At 43.6% G+C, this 19,760-nt stretch overlaps 1 protein-coding gene across 2 annotated transcripts in view; it reads left to right on the forward strand.

Moving 5' to 3' along the window:
- Positions 1 to 233: 233 nt before the first annotated feature.
- Positions 234 to 19,760, forward strand: part of si:dkey-97m3.1 (fatty acyl-CoA reductase 1) — a 47,703-nt gene continuing 28,176 nt past the window's right edge. Inside the window, exons 1-2 of one of the 2 annotated variants that reach the window (XM_061030371.1) lie at positions 234 to 414; positions 18,843 to 19,130. In XM_061030371.1, the coding sequence (XP_060886354.1) occupies positions 406 to 414; positions 18,843 to 19,130 (297 nt within the window). In that variant the 5' untranslated portion in view covers positions 234 to 405. The remainder of the gene's footprint in view (positions 415 to 18,842; positions 19,131 to 19,760) is intronic. The other variant, XM_061030372.1, reaches the window with a different exon arrangement.

The following is a 19,760-nucleotide window of genomic DNA, read 5'->3' on the forward strand; positions in this document are numbered from 1 at the left end:
AAATAATAATAATAATAATAAGTCATAGAAAAATTCCTGATTAACGCGTTCAACGACCATCAAAAACTTCCCGAATTTTTGAAAGAGATTTGGCGTGACGCTCCGTCCGCATACGGCAGAACGGCGCGTACCGGCGGGACTAGGGGAGGACCCACGGGCGGAGTGACGCGCCCTGACCACTCAGGATCTCGCATTTGTTTGGCAGTCTGTCTAGCTGCAGTAGTCTTCAGACTGACAGGCAGTCGGCGGGGCTTTTTTTTTTTTTCAGACGGTGGAAGTATCCGAGCAGCCAGAGAGCCCAGGGGCGGCCGGTGGGAGGAGGCAGAGAGTCCGCAGCTGCTGAGCCGCACACAGCCTCTTTGATACCCGCAAGAGGAAGGAGCCGCCCGCCCGCACCACCAACCCATGTCCACGGTAGGAGGATTCTCTTATTACACTGTTACTTTGAAACAGCAGGGGTTTCCTTCATCTCTTATTTCAATAATGGGATTTGAGAAACAGGGGTGTGTGTTGGCACGCCGCTGCCGGAGCATCTTTCACCGGTTTTGTCGGCTGTGTGGTCGGTGGAGGCGACGGAGTGAGCAGCATCCACACGCCTCCTCCGAGATAACCCACTTGGTAAAATTCTCAGTGTGAAGGCTTTCAAATAGTTCGTGGGTCCCCCGTTTAACCGGGGAGGGGAGAGGGAGGGGGGGGGGGGGTGTTGGTATGTAGGCAGAAGCCGACTCTGACAGCAGGGCGGCGGGGCAGCAGGACCGCTCGAGCCGCAGCAGTCAGCGTGGAGCAAGTTAACAGCTGTTAGATAGTAGGAAACCGGAAGTGGCAACCGTGACTTTCACAAGAAAAGCGAGGGGAAATAATAATAAAATATAATGCCGGAAGTTTTTTAAACACATGCCAGTTGCAAAACATCTGTATAGTTTTCTAACGCTGTATAATCATGTATTTTATGAAGCCATTGCATTTTAATGTGGGCTTTAACTTTGAGTTGTAGGTTATAGTCTTTGAATTTTATAGAAAACTGCTGTTAGTGTTTTAGAACATTTTATGAAATGGGAAAGCAGACCTTTTAAATTAGTCCTGGGACCTTATTGTCCCCTCCAACTGAATTAATCTACCACCACTTTTAAAGCAATGGTTGAATTTTATTTGCATGTGGCTTACAAGTTGCTTCACACCATGGATGTTAAAAGTTGAGGCTAAATACTTTCTGTTACTTTAAAGAATTGTCTATATTTTCACAACAAGGCTGTTTTTTTTTTTCCTTTTACGTGTACATAACCACGTGGTTAAATCTGAACTGAAGAGTTAATAATCGCAGTAGGTCTAATTTATAAAGCTGACCGGCAACTTGATCGAATTTACATCCATGCATTTTAAACAAGCAAAAGTACAAAACATTGCTGGTCTTGTGTTGTTTTGAATAACGTGCAGCCTACAGTAGTTTAACTACCTTTAAGTTTTAGGAATATTTCTTGGTCACCCATGTACAGATGAAATTAAGATTGACATTTTTTTGATATCTTCTTATGTTTCGTTAACCAGTGACTATCTGATAAAATAATTATCATTTTGAGCAACATACATCAAATGATCACTGGTGTTATCTTAGAGATGAAACTTTCTTTTCACGTTCTTTCAATTTTTTTTTTTTTAACATTTACTTTGAAAACTTTTACCAGAAGTTCCTCTTGAACAAAGTTTCTGTCTTGACGATCAAATGTAGCCTACAGTGTTGGGCACAGATTTTTAAAACGTTCCTGTTATGACATTGTTTTTTGGTCATTAGAGTTCTGAATTACATTTAATCCTCAAACAAAGGAGCCAAAAGTGTAAAACGGAAAGCCTCAACAGATCTCGTTTCACGTGTGTGTGTGTGTGTGTGTGTGTGTGTGTGTGTGTGTGTGTGTGTGTGTGTGTGTGTGTGTGTGTGCGCGCGCGTGCTTGTGGTTTGCCATGTGGAGGCGAACAGTTTGAATCACCTCCTCCCTGATGAGGTCTTTCTCAGAGGTCTGACTGAGAGCACAGGAAAGCCTCTCCTGATCCTTCACTTCACTTGGATCCTGTTCAGGGGACTAGACGACAGACTAATCGTCATGAACATTTCCTAACAGGGCCCAGAAATGAAATGAGGAGCATGTGATTTATGACGCCGATTGCTTGGAATATTTCTTGTTTATCATTCAAAAACAGAAGAGAAAGGGAACTCCTCCCATTAAGTGGCTTACATCACACACGACTCACCGTGCCTGCTTTGTGGTCACCTGCGTCTCCAACCAGCTGCTCCACCCATTCCACATGAATAGTGATCATAGCTGATGGACTGTTGTTGCCAAGCGTCTTTCACACTTTCTTTATTTACAGATAAGGGTGTAACCACCTAATACTTCCGTCTTCTTCCTTTTTAGTTTCCTATTTTACGTTCCTTTCTTAAAACGTTTCTTCCCTTTTATTTTAGAGAGAGGACAGTGGATAAGAGTCAGAAACCAGGGAGAGAGAGAGAGAGAGAGTGGGAAAGGAGCCACAGGCCGGACCCGAACCCGGGCCGCCCTCTTGGAGGACTTTTAGGCCTCTGTACACGGGGCCCCTCACACTACTACGTATTATCGCTCTAATTGGGTTATTTGTAAGGATGCCAAACTGTTGCATCACACCCCTGCTATGTGGCATGTTCACACATTATTCAAACACAGCATCTCTCCTCTTTTTAAAAAAAAAAGATAATAACCCACCGGTGCATCATATGGTGCAAACAGGGAGCAGATTCCCCTTCAAGAGGTGTTGTGATGTGCGATCACAAATTTAGCTCGGCGCTATCTGAGCCGTGAGCGGCCCGAGTGAGCGGAGTGTCTTGAGCTGATTTCTAAATGGGGATCATGCATGGAGCTCTAATTATCGTCACGAGATGACCTATATTTAGTTCTCAGATTGCCGTTAGGTGTGTGTGCACGCATTGGTCCTGAATGTGTGTGCGTGTGCTTGTTTCTATATTTATAACTGCATGATTGACGCAGGGAAGTGTTTAACCCTCTACGTGGCCGTTTGTGCGGCTTTTGGAATTTCACGTTTTGTTGTTTTTACTTTTAAAAAGTCTCTTTTGATGAGTTCAAAGTCCAGATTGTTGGATTTTATTTTTAAAAAATCCAGGTGAGGTGATTCAGAAAGTCCATATTTTGGTCTTCCAGGTTCACGATGACCTGTCAGAAGATCTTTCTTTCCTTCTCCCTCCTCATCCTCTCTCTCTTTCTCTGCTCTCCATTTGTTTTTTTCTGTCAACCTCATCTTAACACATCTGCTGCCTTCCTTCTCCCGTCTCCTGTTGCAGGTCTTCATAAATCTTTAAATGCAGCGTCTGAGTGTGTTTCTGCTCTCTTAAAAAATCAACCTTTCTAGTGTACTGTTCTTCTGCGAGTGAGTGAGTGAGTGAGTGCAGAGGCATGATGGGAGAGCAGCGTGGGAGCCGTTTCCTCCTTGTCTACAGTTTGAGGCGGTTTGAGGAGGCTGAGAGGTCGGGTTGGTTGGGGGGGGGGGGGGCAGGGGGGGGGCTTCATGCTTCCTTGTCAGGATAAACAGCCTCTACAAGGATGTAAATCTCCTTTATTTTGGCGGGGTTGTCAGTCATTGTGAGCGTGTGGAGGAGGGGAAGAAACCTAAACCGAGCACCGCCACCTTTAGTCTATATTTCCAAAACGAGTTTAACTGCAATGAAAACTCCAATAGACCCCCTTCTGTTGGACATAAATCCTCCTTCAGGGGAATTCCTCACATTGAACGTTCATCAATCAAAAGAGGAATGCAGCTGGTCGACTGTCTCAATCGAAGGAGTGAATCTTTGTCGGACATTCTTTACATTTCACGTAAACATGTTCTCGAAAAACATCACCGGCCTGAAAGCGTCTGTGACATTAAAGGGACCAAAACTTTAATTGAGACGCTAGAAATGCTAACTAACCTGTAGCAACACTGTACAGTAGAAGGTTAAATGAAGTAAAGCAGGTTTAATGTTATCATCTTTAAGTGAGTAAGCGTGCACATTTTTGCTTGTTAGCATGGGTTAGCATTAGCTTTGCACCTGTTCTACAATTCACTTAGTAGACTCTTTTATCCAAAGCGACGTACATCAGAGAGTAAGAACAACACAAGCAAGGATCTAGAAAAAAGGGAACAATGTCAGTAAGAGCAAACGATCAGCTTTGAGTCTGATTGGACACACAGGTGCTGACAGGAAGTGACCAGAGGCAAAGCACAACATTGAGGGCAGTTCTTGAGAGCTCTAATCAGTATAGAAACCATCTTATAAGTCGTCGTTATCAAACAAAAACCATCGTCATTACCATCATCATCATCAATAATATGGAGACCATCATCATTAAGTTAGTAGGTATTCATGAAAGAGCTGGGTCTTTAGCTTTTTCTTAAAGGTGCAGAGGGACTCTCTGGAGTTTGGAAGTTCATTGCTCATTGCAGAACAAGTACTCGTTGTGGAGGTCATTACTTCACAACGCTCCATTACTCACACACTGCACATGCGTTGTTTTAGGCTAATGTAGTTCAACCCACTTAGCGTTACATGTAGCTGGGCTTGCAGGTTCTGTCAATCAGGTGTCAGTTGGCATTGAGATAAATTGCTCTTTTGAATAAAAAACAAAAACCTTGAAATTCAAGATGACAGGACAGACTCATGAAATGATCAGTTATTCCATTGTGCAGGTAAACGAGCTAAAAGTCGAACACACAAAGTGCATGATTTGTCTTTCAGGCCGGGCTGTGTCGTATCTCTGTCCCTGTACCAGTGCACGGCTGTCTCTCCTGGGAGGATCCGGTTTGAATCAGCACTTAGCTGCTGATGTTGAGGATAAATGAGCGGGAGAAAGAGGCCAGGGCCACGAGAGGGAGGGAGAGGGAGGGAGGGGGGGCTGTAGATCACCTCGAGGACGAGGAGGTTCTCCCTTTTTCTTGCTGTTTCAGACAGAAATGGTCTTCACTCTACATGTTTATAGACCCTCTGTCAGATGTGAAGTCTGTTTTATGTTTCCTTTGGCGGCTGCTTTTCACTCTAAATGAATAGAATCCCAAAGTCCAATCATTTTCCTTTTTTACAAACTTTAGCTGACAACTTTTATCCTGCTTTGTTTCACCCTGAACCTGAATGAAGAAATTCCTCATCATAGTGTTGTAGTACTGAGTCTCCAGACGGTCCTCGAGACCACTTTTTGAAGGTCTCGTCATGGAATCGAAAAGCATTTTGGAATCGGTCTCGTCTTGGTCTCAGGCTGGTGAGAGGCTGTCTCTCCTCCTCGACACAAGATGATGATTTTCAGTGATATTTTACGGTCTAGATCCCTAAATGTCTTGGTCTCGTCTCGGGTCTGGGTTAGTGTGGTCTTGACTACAACACTACCTCTCATGGTATTTGTAATAAGTCACACAGTAACAAAACGTTGCACTCTAAGCTTGGTCGTGGTTGTTGGTGATCCAGTCTTGTTGCTGCATACTCGGCCCTATCAGAGAGCTTATTGATTTTCTGAACCAATGAAACAGCTCAACACTATATGAACGGCTTCCTGAAAGAGTATACCAAATGTATCAAATATAAAATAATAAAAGTTATACTGTATGTTAGGTTAACGGGTCACTAAACCTCTGGTATGGTCCTTAAGTCCGATGTTGTACCTTGTTCTAGCCCTTTTTATCTGCGCCTTCTATGCGCCTCCTGACTGTTAAGAACCAGGCGGGGTGATATCCAGGTGGGCTGTTTGACATTGACATGCACATGGACATGGCCGCTCCTTTTACAGCACGTCAGTGGAGGCTAATGGCGAGGATTCGCAGGCGCTTTATGTCCACTGGATAGAGCCGGCCTTCCTGAAGCTAAGAGCACTCTGTGTCTTATATAACATGTGTAGATCATAGATGACAACGACTCTCATCAAAGTAAAAACTAACTACTCGACCAGAGCAGCAAATATTATCTTAAATTAGTCTATAGAACTTCACTTATCTACTTTTACAGTTCCTAAGTCTAGACAGGGATTTCCTCACAATTGTAAGTGAATGTTTCACAGTACAACAAGCCAGCAGTTCTCGCATAATCCCTTTCTCAGTTACAGTAATCTGTCAGCGAGGGCGTGGCTGCCTCTTTGGAAACATGACGCTGCAGGTGGTGCAGAGATCCATCCAAGAAATTTATGCAACTGGGCCTGTATCAGATGTAGTTTAAAGGGCTGTGATTGTGTTCTCACAGGTCCTAACACACCTTTATTCACAAGGGGGTTTACTGTATATGAGACGCGATTCACCTATTGTGTAAGTGACGACCCAGGGGTGAGCAGTAAGGTCGTCCTGGGCTGATCAAACTTCAACAAGAGAAGAAGAAGAAGAAGAAGAAACAAGTTGGAGGAAGAAAAAAAAAAAAGTGTATTTGCACAAAGATGGGAGTGGTGTAAATTATACACTCCAAGGCGTTTTCTTACACAATGTTGCAGAGGTGTGTGTGTGTGTGTGTGTGTGTGTGTGTGTGTGTGTGTGTGTGTGTGTGTGTGTGTGTGTGTGTGTGTGTGTGTGTGTGTGTGTGTGTGTGTGTGTGTGTGTGTGTGTGTGTGTGTGTGTGTGTGGGGAGGGGGGTTGTGAAAAAAAAATCAAACAGTTCCTCTTTTTTTTTCTTTTTTTTTTAATAAAGTCGATGGATTGAAACAGAGTCCATAAATCGGCCGAGCTGTTTGACGCTTTCTCTTCACTGTAACCATCAGGAGGTTCAAATGTTCCTCAGAAGCTTTTTTGACGTCCGCTCACTGGAGCTAATCGTTGCTAATGGATCGCGCCTTTTAGAAGAATTGATGTCGTTGTTTACTCGCCATTGATCAGGCGTCAATGTGTATTGACATTATCCTCCTAACTGAGCTATTAGCCGGCCTGCTCACCTGTGATTTATTTACTACACTTCTTCTAACTGCTGTTTGAAATGTGGGACTGAAGGAATGATGGTCCTCACCTTTGATCATAGGAAGAGGTCAAGATTAAAAGAGGTAGTTTTGATCTAAGGCCAAGATTTTGGTGAGATTTTCAGGCCTTTATATTTGTTATTGTGACTATGAGTAAAATGAATTCCATCTATGCTAATTAAATGGGCTTCAGTTACTACATTGTTTTAGTTAAGTTCTCATTTAGAGCTGGTGGAAGGGAGATTTTTTCAGTTTGCTTTAGCACTGTAGGGTACAACTGACTGACTGACGGGACTGCTTGAGCCTACTCTTCCTGTTAGTTGCGTCTGGAGGTTAGATGTTGACTTTTTTTCTGTCAAACTGGTACAGCATGTTTCACAATAAACTCAGGACTTTAACCTGTTGAAGAAGAGAAAAGAAGAAGAAGCCTCTAGGGCTCATCTGGATGTTTGCTTTAGACCCCATAAGGGACGTCTGTGGTCGCCGGTTTAACCTCTCTGATTGTGTCTAAAGCATTTTGGATGCACGCCTAGCCTCCTCCATGGACAGCATGGCCGTCAGCCAAGCTAACGCATAGATTCCTCTCAACATAAATATCCCTCGGTGTATATCCTGTCACGTTCCTGCTGATTAGTCGAACAGGAGCGAGAGAGCCGGAGCTCATTGTGATTGCATCCTCCACACGTGCAACACAATACATCACAGTATTGTTCAGAGGAGATCAAGACGGCTACTCCCAGGCAGGGAGGCCTTAAAGGTAACCACGAGACAGTTTGTCAAAGCAAAGAATGAGGGTGGATCAAAGACAGTAAATATTCCTGTTTGTTGGGTATTGAATAAAGGCTGGTATTGATTGTATGTCTTTTTTATTCTCCCTGAGTAGTTACTGTGCTAATAAAAGCCATCACATTTCATTTGAGCTTGTTGGAGTGTAACCAGACTGACAAACCTTTGTTCTGTCTTACGTCATTGTAAATAGAATATTCTAACTTTGACATTAAGTGATTTAAAAATACCAAGTTGCTGTATTTTAAATGAATTTTATCCACTTTCATGAGACTCCTATCCTCCCTCTTTTTTAGTGCTAATTCCAAAGTCTGTAAGTAATTTTTCGAAGTGAAGCTTCACAGCATCTCGACTATTGAGGAGGCGCCTTGTTGATCCTTTAAAAAGATTACTTTACATCAGCGACTGGTGCAGGAACATTTGGCCCTAAGTGGCCCCTCCGAGACCTCGTCCTCTCTCCAATCCCAGGAAGAGAGCATCCTTTTCTTTTAATCTCTCCGCCGAGCCTTGTACCCAGCAGACAGCTAAAGCTGATTGCATCCTCTTTTCCCTGAACCGCAAAACACACACACAGATACACGCTCCTGCATCAGCACCAGCCCCGTCCTACCGACCCACATTTATTTGTCTTACACTGACAGAATTTGGGCCGGGCACTTTAGTGTTCTCTTAATGGTTGCGGTTTTGGGAGGCTGTACTTCCTTGTGTCATATTTCCACTAACATAAATATGATGTGATGTACAGTGATGGATCAGGCTGCCTCGATTTAACAAAATGTGTTGGTAGCATTTGAAACAATCGATTTCTGTAACTTTTGTGTGGCAAACATCATTATTGTGTTTTCCTTCTTGGTGCAAAGCTGCATGATGGATGGATGGTTTGATGGATGGATGGATGGATGGATGGTTTGATGGATGGATGGATGGATGGCTGATGGATGGATGGTTTGATGGATGGATGTATGGTTTGATGGATGATGGATGGTTTGATGGATGGTTTGATGGATGATGGATGGTTTGATGAATGGATGGATGGATGGATGTATGGTTTGATGGATGATGGATGTATGGTTTGATGGATGATGGATGTATGGTTTGATGGATGGATGGATGGTTTGATGGATGGATGGATGGTTTGATGGATGGATGTATGTATGGTTTGATGGATGGATGTATGGTTGGATGGATGGATGGTTGGATGGTTTGATGGTTTGATGGATGGTTTGATGGATGGATGGATGGTTGGATGGATGGATGGATGGATGGTTTGATGGATGGATGGTTGGATGGATGGTTGGATGGATGGTTTGATGGTTTGATGGATGGTTTGATGGATGGATGGTTTGATGGTTTGATGGATGGATGGTTTGATGGATGGATGGTTGGATGGTTGGATGGATGGATGGTTTGATGGATGGATGGTTTGATGGATGGATGGATGTATGTATGGATGGATGGATGGATGTATGTATGGATGGTTTGATGGATGTATGTATGGATGGTTTGATGGATGGTTTGATGGTTGGATGGATGGATGGATGGATGGATGTATGTATGGATGGTTTGATGGATGGATGGATGGATGGATGGATGGATGGTTTGATGGATGGATGGTTTGATGGATGGATGGATGGATGGATGGATGGTTTGATGGATGGATGGTTTCATGGATGGATGGATGGATGGATGGATGGTTTGATGGATGGATGGTTTGATGGATGGATGGATGGATGGATGGATGGTTTGATGGATGGATGGATGGATGTATGTATGGATGGTTTGATGGATGGATGGATGGATGTATGTATGGATGGTTTGATGGATGGATGGATGGATGTATGTATGGATGGTTTGATGGATGGATGGATGGATGTATGTATGGATGGTTTGATGGATGGATGGATGTATGTATGGATGGTTTGATGGATGGATGGATGGATGGATGGTTTGATGGATGGATGGATGGATGTATGTATGGATGGTTTGATGGATGGATGTATGTATGGATGGTTTGATGGATGGATGGATGGATGTATGTATGGATGGTTTGATGGATGGATGGATGGATGTATGTATGGATGGTTTGATGGATGGATGGATGGATGTATGTATGGATGGTTTGATGGATGGATGGATGGATGGATGGTTTGATGGATGGATGGATGGATGGATGGATGGTTTGATGGATGGATGGTTTGATGGATGGTTGGATGGATGGATGTATGTATGGATGGTTTGATGGATGGATGTATGGATGGATGTATGTATGGATGGTTTGATGGATGGATGGATGGATGGATGGTTGGATGGATAAGACACTCAAACTAATTGACACCAGAGCTGCCCTGTCATGAATTATAAACCAGCGATGGAGTACGTTCACTACTCTTGGTGTTGTGTCTTTGCTGTAATGTATCTTTAAAGCGGATGCCTGATTAAATGACCCGGTCACAGATATTGGTTTCAGTGCATGTGAGCCGGTTGTACAACATGAAGAACACAGGGATTAAGTGCAGAGTGTCCTCAGTTACCCTTTTCATGCTGGCCGAGTGGCTGTGGCTTTGGTAACAAAGGCATCCTGATACTGTAAAGACAATCTTGATTAAAAAGTATGTCAAAGGAAAGATCTTTAGTCAGGAAGTTCCCAGCTGACTAATATCCTTGTCGGTTCAACAGAAATTCTAAAAAAAGTCAAAACAGTCACGTTATGATGTAATGGTACCAAACAGTGACCCATGTTTAGTGACATCATATCGTGAGGTCCCTGCCAATACCCAGCCCTATTTTCAAACCGCAGCATTAGATCCAGCTCTTACCTCTGGTAGCTATTTTGGTTACACGGCTCATATTCTCATAGGGGTAGATGGGCAGATGCCAATTGTAGAAAAAAAAAAACCTATTTAAAATGAACTTAATTAATTGTACAATGGTTAATTCATCCAGGATAAATTATCAGGCAGCCCCAGAGACAACTTGTCACATGGAGCATTGAAGGCTGCTTTGAGGAAGTGTCCGCTGAGCCTCAGTGATATCCTGAGCCAGGCTACGGTCCACATTTAGGAAAATGAGTCGACAGGATAAGTGACAAGGCAGCTGTGGCCTCCCCCCCCCCCCCCCGGTCTTTTTCTGTTTCCGTGATATGGGCTGCAAACTGCCTCAGCACTTTAGGCCTCTGTAGCCAGAGGGTTGGGTGGATAGTTTACCCCGTTAGTTAAAGTTAAAAACAAATATCTCACAGGTGAAAAATGGAAATCAACAGGTAAAGAGGTGGAGCTGAGGTGGGCTGAAAACCTCCTGGCAAACAGCTAACCTTTAGCCTTAATATAATCAAAACAGGTACATTTTAATATCACCCTCATAAAGTGTGTACCAATAAAACAAATTAGTTTTTGAACCAGGCTGTAACAACGTTTATTTTTGCTGTCAAACTGAACATTTTAAAATGGGTCTTAATCAGACGTTGTGTCTATTGGAGCAAGCCTCAAGTGGACACTCTAGGAACTGCAGGGATTTTGCACTTGGTTTCACATTTAGACACTGCAGGTTGCCGCTCTGGTCTAACACTGCCTCATACACTGACCCTTTCACAATAAAAGCTGAATGGCTTCCTCTGTAGCGAGACGCACACAAAGAATGCGAGGAGCTTGAAGCATGAATCATCTCTTTTTGCACCACCGCTAACAGGCGAGGCGATGTTGGTGGAGGTTGACTTCTGGTGAAGCATCGCTTCTACAGAATCTTGTGCAAGGTCTTCTTTTACATCAAGCAGACGAAGACTGTTCTGTTGTTCGTTGGCTTTCTGATCTTGTTGCATTCAGTCCTTTTATCCAAAAACATCCCATTTCTATAAAAAATAGTCTTTGTCTTACCACTTCTTCTGATTTAACTTGTTGTTAATATGTCATATTGTTTGACTGCTGTTTTCATGATAACATCCCCTTTAATGCCTTGATGCTTCTGGAATTCATCGTCATTGTCTCAGTTATGGATCTTCAGAGCTTGAATCATTTAACCTCTGAAGTTTTATCATTTGATTAAGTGGATGATATTTGTAGTTTAACAGACAACCAAGCCTTTTTTATTTATTTAGTAAGAACTTTCTGGGGGGGGAAGATGATTGAAATGATTTGCATCTGACAGTAAAATTTAACTGCACACACCTTCCTTCTTTAATTGGAGCCTTCTGGAAGCCATTCAGAAACATAGTTAAACTTTATTTAACAATTTATACACAAGGCAACACAATTAGTTTGACATTAAGTGATTAAAGAAACAATAATACGTCAAATTGCAACAAGAGAGAGAGAGCTTCTCTGTTATTTAAATGCTGAATACTTGACACAGTTGAAATCTCACATAGAAACTTCTAGACTGCTTCTTGATCCCATTACGAGGTCAGCAGTGTTGTTCCGTTACTCGAAAGCGGCGCCTGGGATTCTAACCATGATGTCCACAGAGCGGGTTCACGACCTCTTGGCCCGGGCCACAGCCGCCTGGGGGAGGACGATGCCAGTCTGGGTCTGAGCCAGGCCGTAAGCTGACACCACAACACTGAGAGACTGTGTCACTCACAGGCGGCTGCTGTAATTACAGAATCTCTCGCTCCAACCATCAGACATAACGTACAATGTAATGATACACATGTGAACACACACACACACACACACACACACGCTGAGTCTCCGGTGGCCAGATATCTGATAGTGAGCAATGACCTCCGTGTGGAGATCCCAAACTGGCTCGTGGTTTTTAAGAAACGGAGATTACATTAAAGAGCCACTGCTTAAATCCTTTAAGTCCACAGCTAATTAATTATAATTAAATAAGTCTTTATCTGCCTCAGTGGAAAAAAGTGGAAAAGAAGACCTGCTGGTTTTTTGTGCCGTTATTCAATCTTGGATCAAGCGACCTTTTGTAAAAGTGATGTGTAATTAGATGTGTCTCTGTAAGGTGCAGTGTCACATCCTCATACAGCGGAGCGGTGACAGTTACACCGAGGACGCTGGATTAGATGTAATGCTTTTTCAAGCCACGTAACTGGTTTCTGTTTACTCAAGAGGATTTAGCTTAGACGTTCACTAAACCTTTTATTTTGAAGTGCTTTGTTGATCCACGGCCAAACTCCTTTCCTTGAACAATTATCCTCCAATTTTTTATTTTGAAAGTTTAGTTCGAGATATGAAAGAGTTTGAATATTGTCATTTTTAAACATGTTTTTAACAACAATAAAAAAAACCTGGCAAAAGTGTGAGAAATTCATCTAAAATGTGTTTTAAGCTCCAGTTGCTGTAGCATGTTCGGCGAACAGGCTTAGTCACTCCGGGAGTAAATAAGATTTATTGTAAAGGGTCAAGGCGCACATCGTTCATTAAATGTGTTTGTGAGTTCACAGGTTAAGTGCAGTGAAGTCTCATTCACATTTAGCACAGCGTCTGTGTAACGTGTCTCCACTGTCTGGATCCCATGCTTTACATGCTCTCCTGCTTTCATCCTGTCGTGTATTAAATAAAAAAAAAAAACTGCTCTCAAACAGGATCCAGCTCAGCAAACGCTCACATATCGTCCACATGCAGGACCCGTTTGTTCCTTTCTGTTCTTTCTGTGCTCACTATAATGGAGTCAAAAGTTGTTGTTTTCTTCCAGAAGCTTGTACATCTCAATAATCTAATTTCATGATTAAGTCACTGCTCCACCCTCTTTCCCTCCCTTTGGGTCAAACTGAACCCAGATGTGCTCATTTCCTCTTGACTTGAGATTAATACAGAGACAAGAAGCAGGAAATGTCTCCAACAGATCAGACTGAGAGAAGACTGTCGTTTGTCAAAGAGTTGTGGATGTTATATCATCATCTACTTTGCTGAATAAGACTTCACTGAGTCTTCTGTTTGAAGGTTAAAACCTACGCTCATTGTATATACGGCTTCGACAAGCTAAAACTGTAAAGACCTACAACTCAGAACTACACCTGAACGCATCCTGTGTGACACATAAGCTGCTGCTCTGCCAACATGCTATGGACCCTTTTTGTGTTTTCCTGGGTGAGCTCCGACTTATTCGGCCCCTGAAACCCTCGAGTGTCCTGGTTTGACTTTACCAGTCGGACTTCGTCTTTTCAGAGCTGTCCATGTTGGCACCGTGATGTTAAAACCCGACCGCCTGCAGTGGTAGCAAACTAAGCTTTCCAGGGATTTTACAGCGTTGGCACTGTGTTATTGAGTGAAAGGCGACTGGCTTTTTTTGTGTGTGTGTGTTGCCTTGCACTGACATTCAAGTTGACTAATGCTCCCTTAATTATTGGCTGCATTTTAGCTTGTTCTATTTTTCCCACACTCCCTCCCTCTCCTGCCTCTGTCTGGCTTTTGTCCGCGTATAATGGTTTTTTTAGCCAGCAGTGCAGCTGTAGCGCTCGGCTCTTGCCTACGTCTCCAGCAGCACTCAGCTGACCCACTAATAGAAGGGTTTGTGTGTGAGGGGAAAAAAGCTGGAGGCAGCAGAAGGAGTGCTGCAGAGCTGCAGCTTAAAACAACCCGCCTCCGAGAAAAAACGCGTGGACCTCCTGGGGAGAAAACGCTTTGAGGGAAAAACACAGAAAAAGCTCCAGTGAGAGGGAAAAGTCAACACAGAGTGCAGCAGCATTAGTGCAGCAGTGAATCTCCACAGCTGAGCACCTTCAAACTTTATTTTAGAAATGACCCCCGGTGACTTTGCACTCCGTGTGGTACTTAGTCAAGATAGCATCCTAACCTGAGACGCAGCTCCCTTAAGGTTTTGGAGCTCGCCCTTGAGTCTTAACACAGACTCAGAGAAGATGTTGTCAAGGTTAATGCTGACATATACGTTGGCTTGTCTTTTTTCACTCTTCGTATGATTGATGAGGACAGCAGACTTCAGAGTCAGGATCCTGTACTGTGACTCTGATGTGTCCCTGAATGTTGTTTGCTCTTCCTGATGTCTGAAGTCTTCAGGGTCTAACTCACTGCTTCCATTACTTATTTTGTTCACATTTTTTTCTCATTGAAAGTCCTTTAAGATAGATTTTTTTTTTTCTTTGAGGAGCCGGGCTGAGTCAGCACACGCTTACAAAGTTAAAAACATTAAAGAATAGCGGAAATCAGAAACGGAAAGCACAACGATGATCATCAGATCTATAAATAGATACATGCACCGCTGCATATTTCTGAATAACAGTGTTATCCTTTTCAAAACTGAAAATCAACAGTCAACTCAGTTTTGTAGCAGTGCAGCACTTATTAGAAAACTAAATAAAAAACATTGTTCATGTGGACCTTAAAAAAAACGGTTTTGAGAGGGGTGTCGATGGCCTAGTGGTTGGGTCGCGCTCCCATGTGCGGAGGCTGCTGTTCTCCAGGCGGCTGGCCCGGGTTCAGGTCCGGCCTGCAGATCCTTTTTCCCGTATGTTGTTCCCGTATCTCTCAGGTTTCCTGCTCTGTCCTCTGTCCTGTCAAATGAAGGCATTAAAGCGTCTGATCCAACCTTCACAACAGGGTCCTAAGACGCTGACTAGACTCTTCTCCTCTGTCGCCCCCCGGTGGTGGAATGAACTTCCAAACTCCATTCGATCTGCAGAGTCCCTCTGCACCTTTAAGAAAAAGCTAAAGACCCAGCTCTTTCATGAATACCTACTAACTTAATGATGATGGTCTCCATATTATTGATGATGATGATGGTAATGACGATGGTTTTTGTTTGATAACGACGACTTATAAGATGGTTTCTATACTGATTAGAGCTCTCAAGAACTGCCCTCAATGTTGTGCTTTGCCTCTGGTCACTTCCTGTCAGCACCTGTGTGTCCAATCAGACTCAAAGCTGATCGTTTGCTCTGACTGACATTGTTCCCTTTTTTCTAGATCCTTGCTTGTGTTGTTCTTACTCTCTGATGTACAGTCGCTTTGGATAAAAGCGTCTGCTAAGTGATTTTTAAATGCAAAATAGTTGAATTTTAAACTTTTCTAAATGTAAAGACCTGAAAACTTCATCCATCACTTCCTGATTCTTATTATAGACGACCATCTAAACCCAGTAAACACTCTGGTGACTCTGCTCAGAGACAAAGGTACTGGACTTGTTCCCAGTTCAGCTCGTGTTCCCTGCAGCAGCAGCAGGAGGAGACTGGACATCATCAGCTGAATGACAGGGAGAGCGGGGAGAGACGAAGGAGGCGGGGCCCGTCTAACCTTTTAGAAGAATGCGGGAGTGTGTGTACGTAGACGTGTGTGTTTTGAGAGTCATGCATCTGAGATGTGGCGTCCATTCCAACACTCTGCAAGCTGCAGGAACATTTCCATTGTCGGGCGCTAATCCGTAGTGACTTTCAGCCCCTCTGCCCTTGTCCTCATGTCCACGGGGAATCTGTGTGGAGCCCTAAGCAGGAATGTCGGGGGGGGGGGCCTCAACTGAAGACCTTGACCAACCTTTTTACTCTGCTGTGTGTGTGTGTGTGTGTGTGTGTGTGTGTGTGTGTGTGTGTGTGTGTATTACCTTATGTCTGAGCTATAGTTGCAGAAAAGCCGGGATCTGTCACGGTTGGTGTTGATATAAAACTCTGCAGACTTCCAGCTTGGCTACTGTGCAGGAAAAACACACGTCTACTTTTTTTTTTCTGAGCGTACTTCAATATTGCATGCACAGACGGCGCAAAGCGAGTAAACACAAGATTGTTTTGTTATCTGGGCCACGTTTGGCTCAGGAGGATTTTGGGTTTCTGACTTTGGGCAGACGTGGGAAGCAGGCAGCCCAGGAGAGAGGATGAAAGAAGCAGCAGGGGAAGGGAAAAAGAAAATCTTGTGTACAAATCACAGCTTCAACTGAATCACTGAAAAAGTGCTGATCTGGCTTCTGACTTGGCTAAACGTTCAGGTAGTGGAGCCAAGTGCAGAATTTTACAAGTAGTCATCCCGTCAGCCCTTTTTTTTTTTTTTTACGAGTTATAGCTGCTTCCTGCTACTGTGATTGGTGGGAGAGAAAGGGAAAAAGCAAAACCCATGATCCAGTCTATAAGAGGCCTGATACAGCGTTATCATGGTTACACACAAATGAACAGCGACTTTGGCAGCATTGGGCGTTTAGCGTGGGTGTGAACTTTCAGCCCACACATCCAACAGGACGCTTTGGTCAGAAACGCACTGTAAACACAGCTGAAGTCTCAGGACGGCTCAGATGGCTGTATCACTTTACTGTCCAAAGAGAACAAAAGTCAAAGAGGGTAAATGTTTAGCCCAATGCTACTTAAAAACTGCAATAAAAACCACAATCATCTGCTTTTCATGTGTGGTTACACAGATAACAGGATAGCTGTGCCGCTTCTAAACAACTGCAGATATCACTGTGTGTGTGTGTGCGTTTTTATAGCCACAAACCAGTGTGTGTGTGTGTGTGTGTGTGTGTGTGCATTAAAAGTTAAAATTTAGCCTTTTGTTGTATAAGGGTGGACGAGGTGGACCCACGTATATAATGTTTTTTTATAAGCGATGGGTCACTGTTTTTAAGACGGGAATGTTTGCCTTTGTTTGGAGCACTTTCTTAACTTATGTGATTTTTTTGATCCAGCAGATGTCGCCCTTGAGCACCAGCATGAAACCAAAACAACTCGCGCTGCATTGTTGTGTTAGCATGCTAATGCTAGCGATCTTTATTACGCTCGTATCTTCACACTGCATGTAAATTTACCTGAAATGAGCGTGATCTAGAAACACAGTTAAGCAGTGAGTACAGTATGTTATTCTTCTTTTCTCTAGTCCCTCAATTAAACAACTTTTATACGCGAGGGGAGGAGTCAGCCGGCCGTCCGGGCGATGTAAACAAACTGAAGATAGGACTCTGAAAGCATCACAGACAGTGGGACTCGGGTGTTACACCCATTGTAGACAGTCATGACTCACAGAGTTATTTTCAGAGGATATACTTGATTTATATTATATTTAAGTGTGAAACATCACATATAAAGACTTTAAAGGGGACATATTATGAAAGATAATCCTTTGTTTGTGGTCTGCATAAGTCTTACAACAACACAGAGAAAAATGCTCTGTTTCAAATTTGCTCTCCTTGTGATGTCACAGTGGGATTCTGGTAAAAAAAAAAAAAAATACCCTCCCCTCCCCTGATATCTCCACCCATGGACTCCTCCCCCAGCCTAGAGCAAAACTTTTGCACAGGTCGGCCAGTTTCTCTACGGTGATATATTCTACATAAGTGAAAAAGTCAGATGCCCCGAAATCTGACCCATCAGGCCGAGCAGCGTGCACTAACCGTACAGATGAGCAGCATCTGATCGGGCTGAGTATCACGACCCACATCAGCCTCTTTCTGGTGTCTTTGTCACGATCAGGACTCTGCAGGACTCTGGCTCTCTGCCACTGCTAAAACAGCAAACAGCAGCTCCATGATTCATTGTATTGAGTCGCACACAGTCCATTACTCCAGCGCCATTAGAGCTGCAATTGATCCAATTAGGCCGCCGTAGAATGAGGGCAAGTTGACTTGTAGAAACTAGTCAAAAACCCAACTGAAGAACAACACAGAGAGCAAGCCGGGGTCGTGTTATCTCAGGTGAATCAGTGTGTGTGTGAGCAGGTGTGTGTGTGTGTTTGAGCAGGTGTGTGTGTGTGTGAGCAGGTGTGTGTGTGTGTGAGTGGGTTTAAACTGTTGTGTAAATGTTGTGGCTTCCAGCTAATTTTGATTTGGATCTGCAGCGATGTTAATCTCAGCATGCGAGGGTGAACCTGTGTCAAACATGACATGACATGACACACACACACACACACACACACACACACACACACACAAAGGCTGATGTCAAACTACCCTGAACATTGCCCTCTTTATGAATATTTATCTCATTTGCATACTAGTTTCTTCTGTCAGTTTGAAGGTCAGAACTGAGATGAGCTTTTTACACTTTTATTAAATCAAATAGAAAAGATGAACTTCTGTTAATTCAGGCAAAACTCTGCTCTTCATCTTCTACAAACCTGTCTTAACATTTGGCTTCTTCTTGCACCGCCTCATTATTTAAACCCAACATGTTCTCACTGACTGAACCGTGCTCACGCTCACACTCTCCTCTTCCTCCTCCTCCTCCTCTCTGTGCAGGATCTGTCTGAGGACCGGGACCTGGACGGGTTCGGAGAGCAGACGACAGACGTTCACAACAGACCAGCGGACGTCGGCAGCGGGACATCGGGGAGCAAAATGGCGTCCATACCGGAGTTCTATGCCGGAAAGAACGTTCTGATCACGGGAGCCACGGGCTTCATGGGGAAGGTGCTGATGGAGAAGCTGCTGAGGTCGTGTCCCGAAGTCAAAGCCCTCTACATCCTGGTCAGACCCAAAGCTGGCCAGTCCATGCAGCAGAGGGTCAGCGACATGATGACCTGCAAGGTGAGAGGGCTCATGTGCTTTTTTTTTTACCATATGTGTTTGATTTAAAACCTTTTAAACATTGCTGTTCAAGCAGAGAGAGAAGAGAACTACAACTCCCAGTGTGCACTTTGGTGTTTCATTATCGTTTTGAAGGCTGCTCAGGGTGAAGTGAAAGGAAACGTTTTGTCTAAATGCTCTGGATTTTGTTTGTTTTTCCAGCCGTTTCATATTTTTGCATATAGAACATCTTTTCTTCCATCTGTTCTCGAGGTTTAAACACTCTGAAAAATAACTTGTAGTCCTTCTTGTCCTTCCTGCCGTGGTCTTTTTTTCTGGTAGGCTTGTTATAATTTGAAATACAGGAGTCCATTAATATGTGAAAACATTGAAAACCGTTCCATATGTGCTCCTGTTTCACCTAAGTGTCTGTCCATCAAACCAGGTGACATCATGTAAATTTGGACATTTGACTAGTGGGCTGTTGATTCAAATCCCCATTCAAAGGAAGACGTCTGGCTCAAATGGCGTTGCCGTTGCGAGTGTTTTAAAGAGCAGCAGAAATTTGCCTGTGAGTTATGGCACTGGGCTGCTGTTGCCATGGTTATACGGGCTTAATGACCCAGGAAGAGTCCAATAGTTCATCTGTGA

This window comes from Labrus mixtus, chromosome 22 (genome assembly GCF_963584025.1).
Source record: "Labrus mixtus chromosome 22, fLabMix1.1, whole genome shotgun sequence".
Taxonomy (NCBI): domain Eukaryota; kingdom Metazoa; phylum Chordata; class Actinopteri; order Labriformes; family Labridae; genus Labrus; species Labrus mixtus.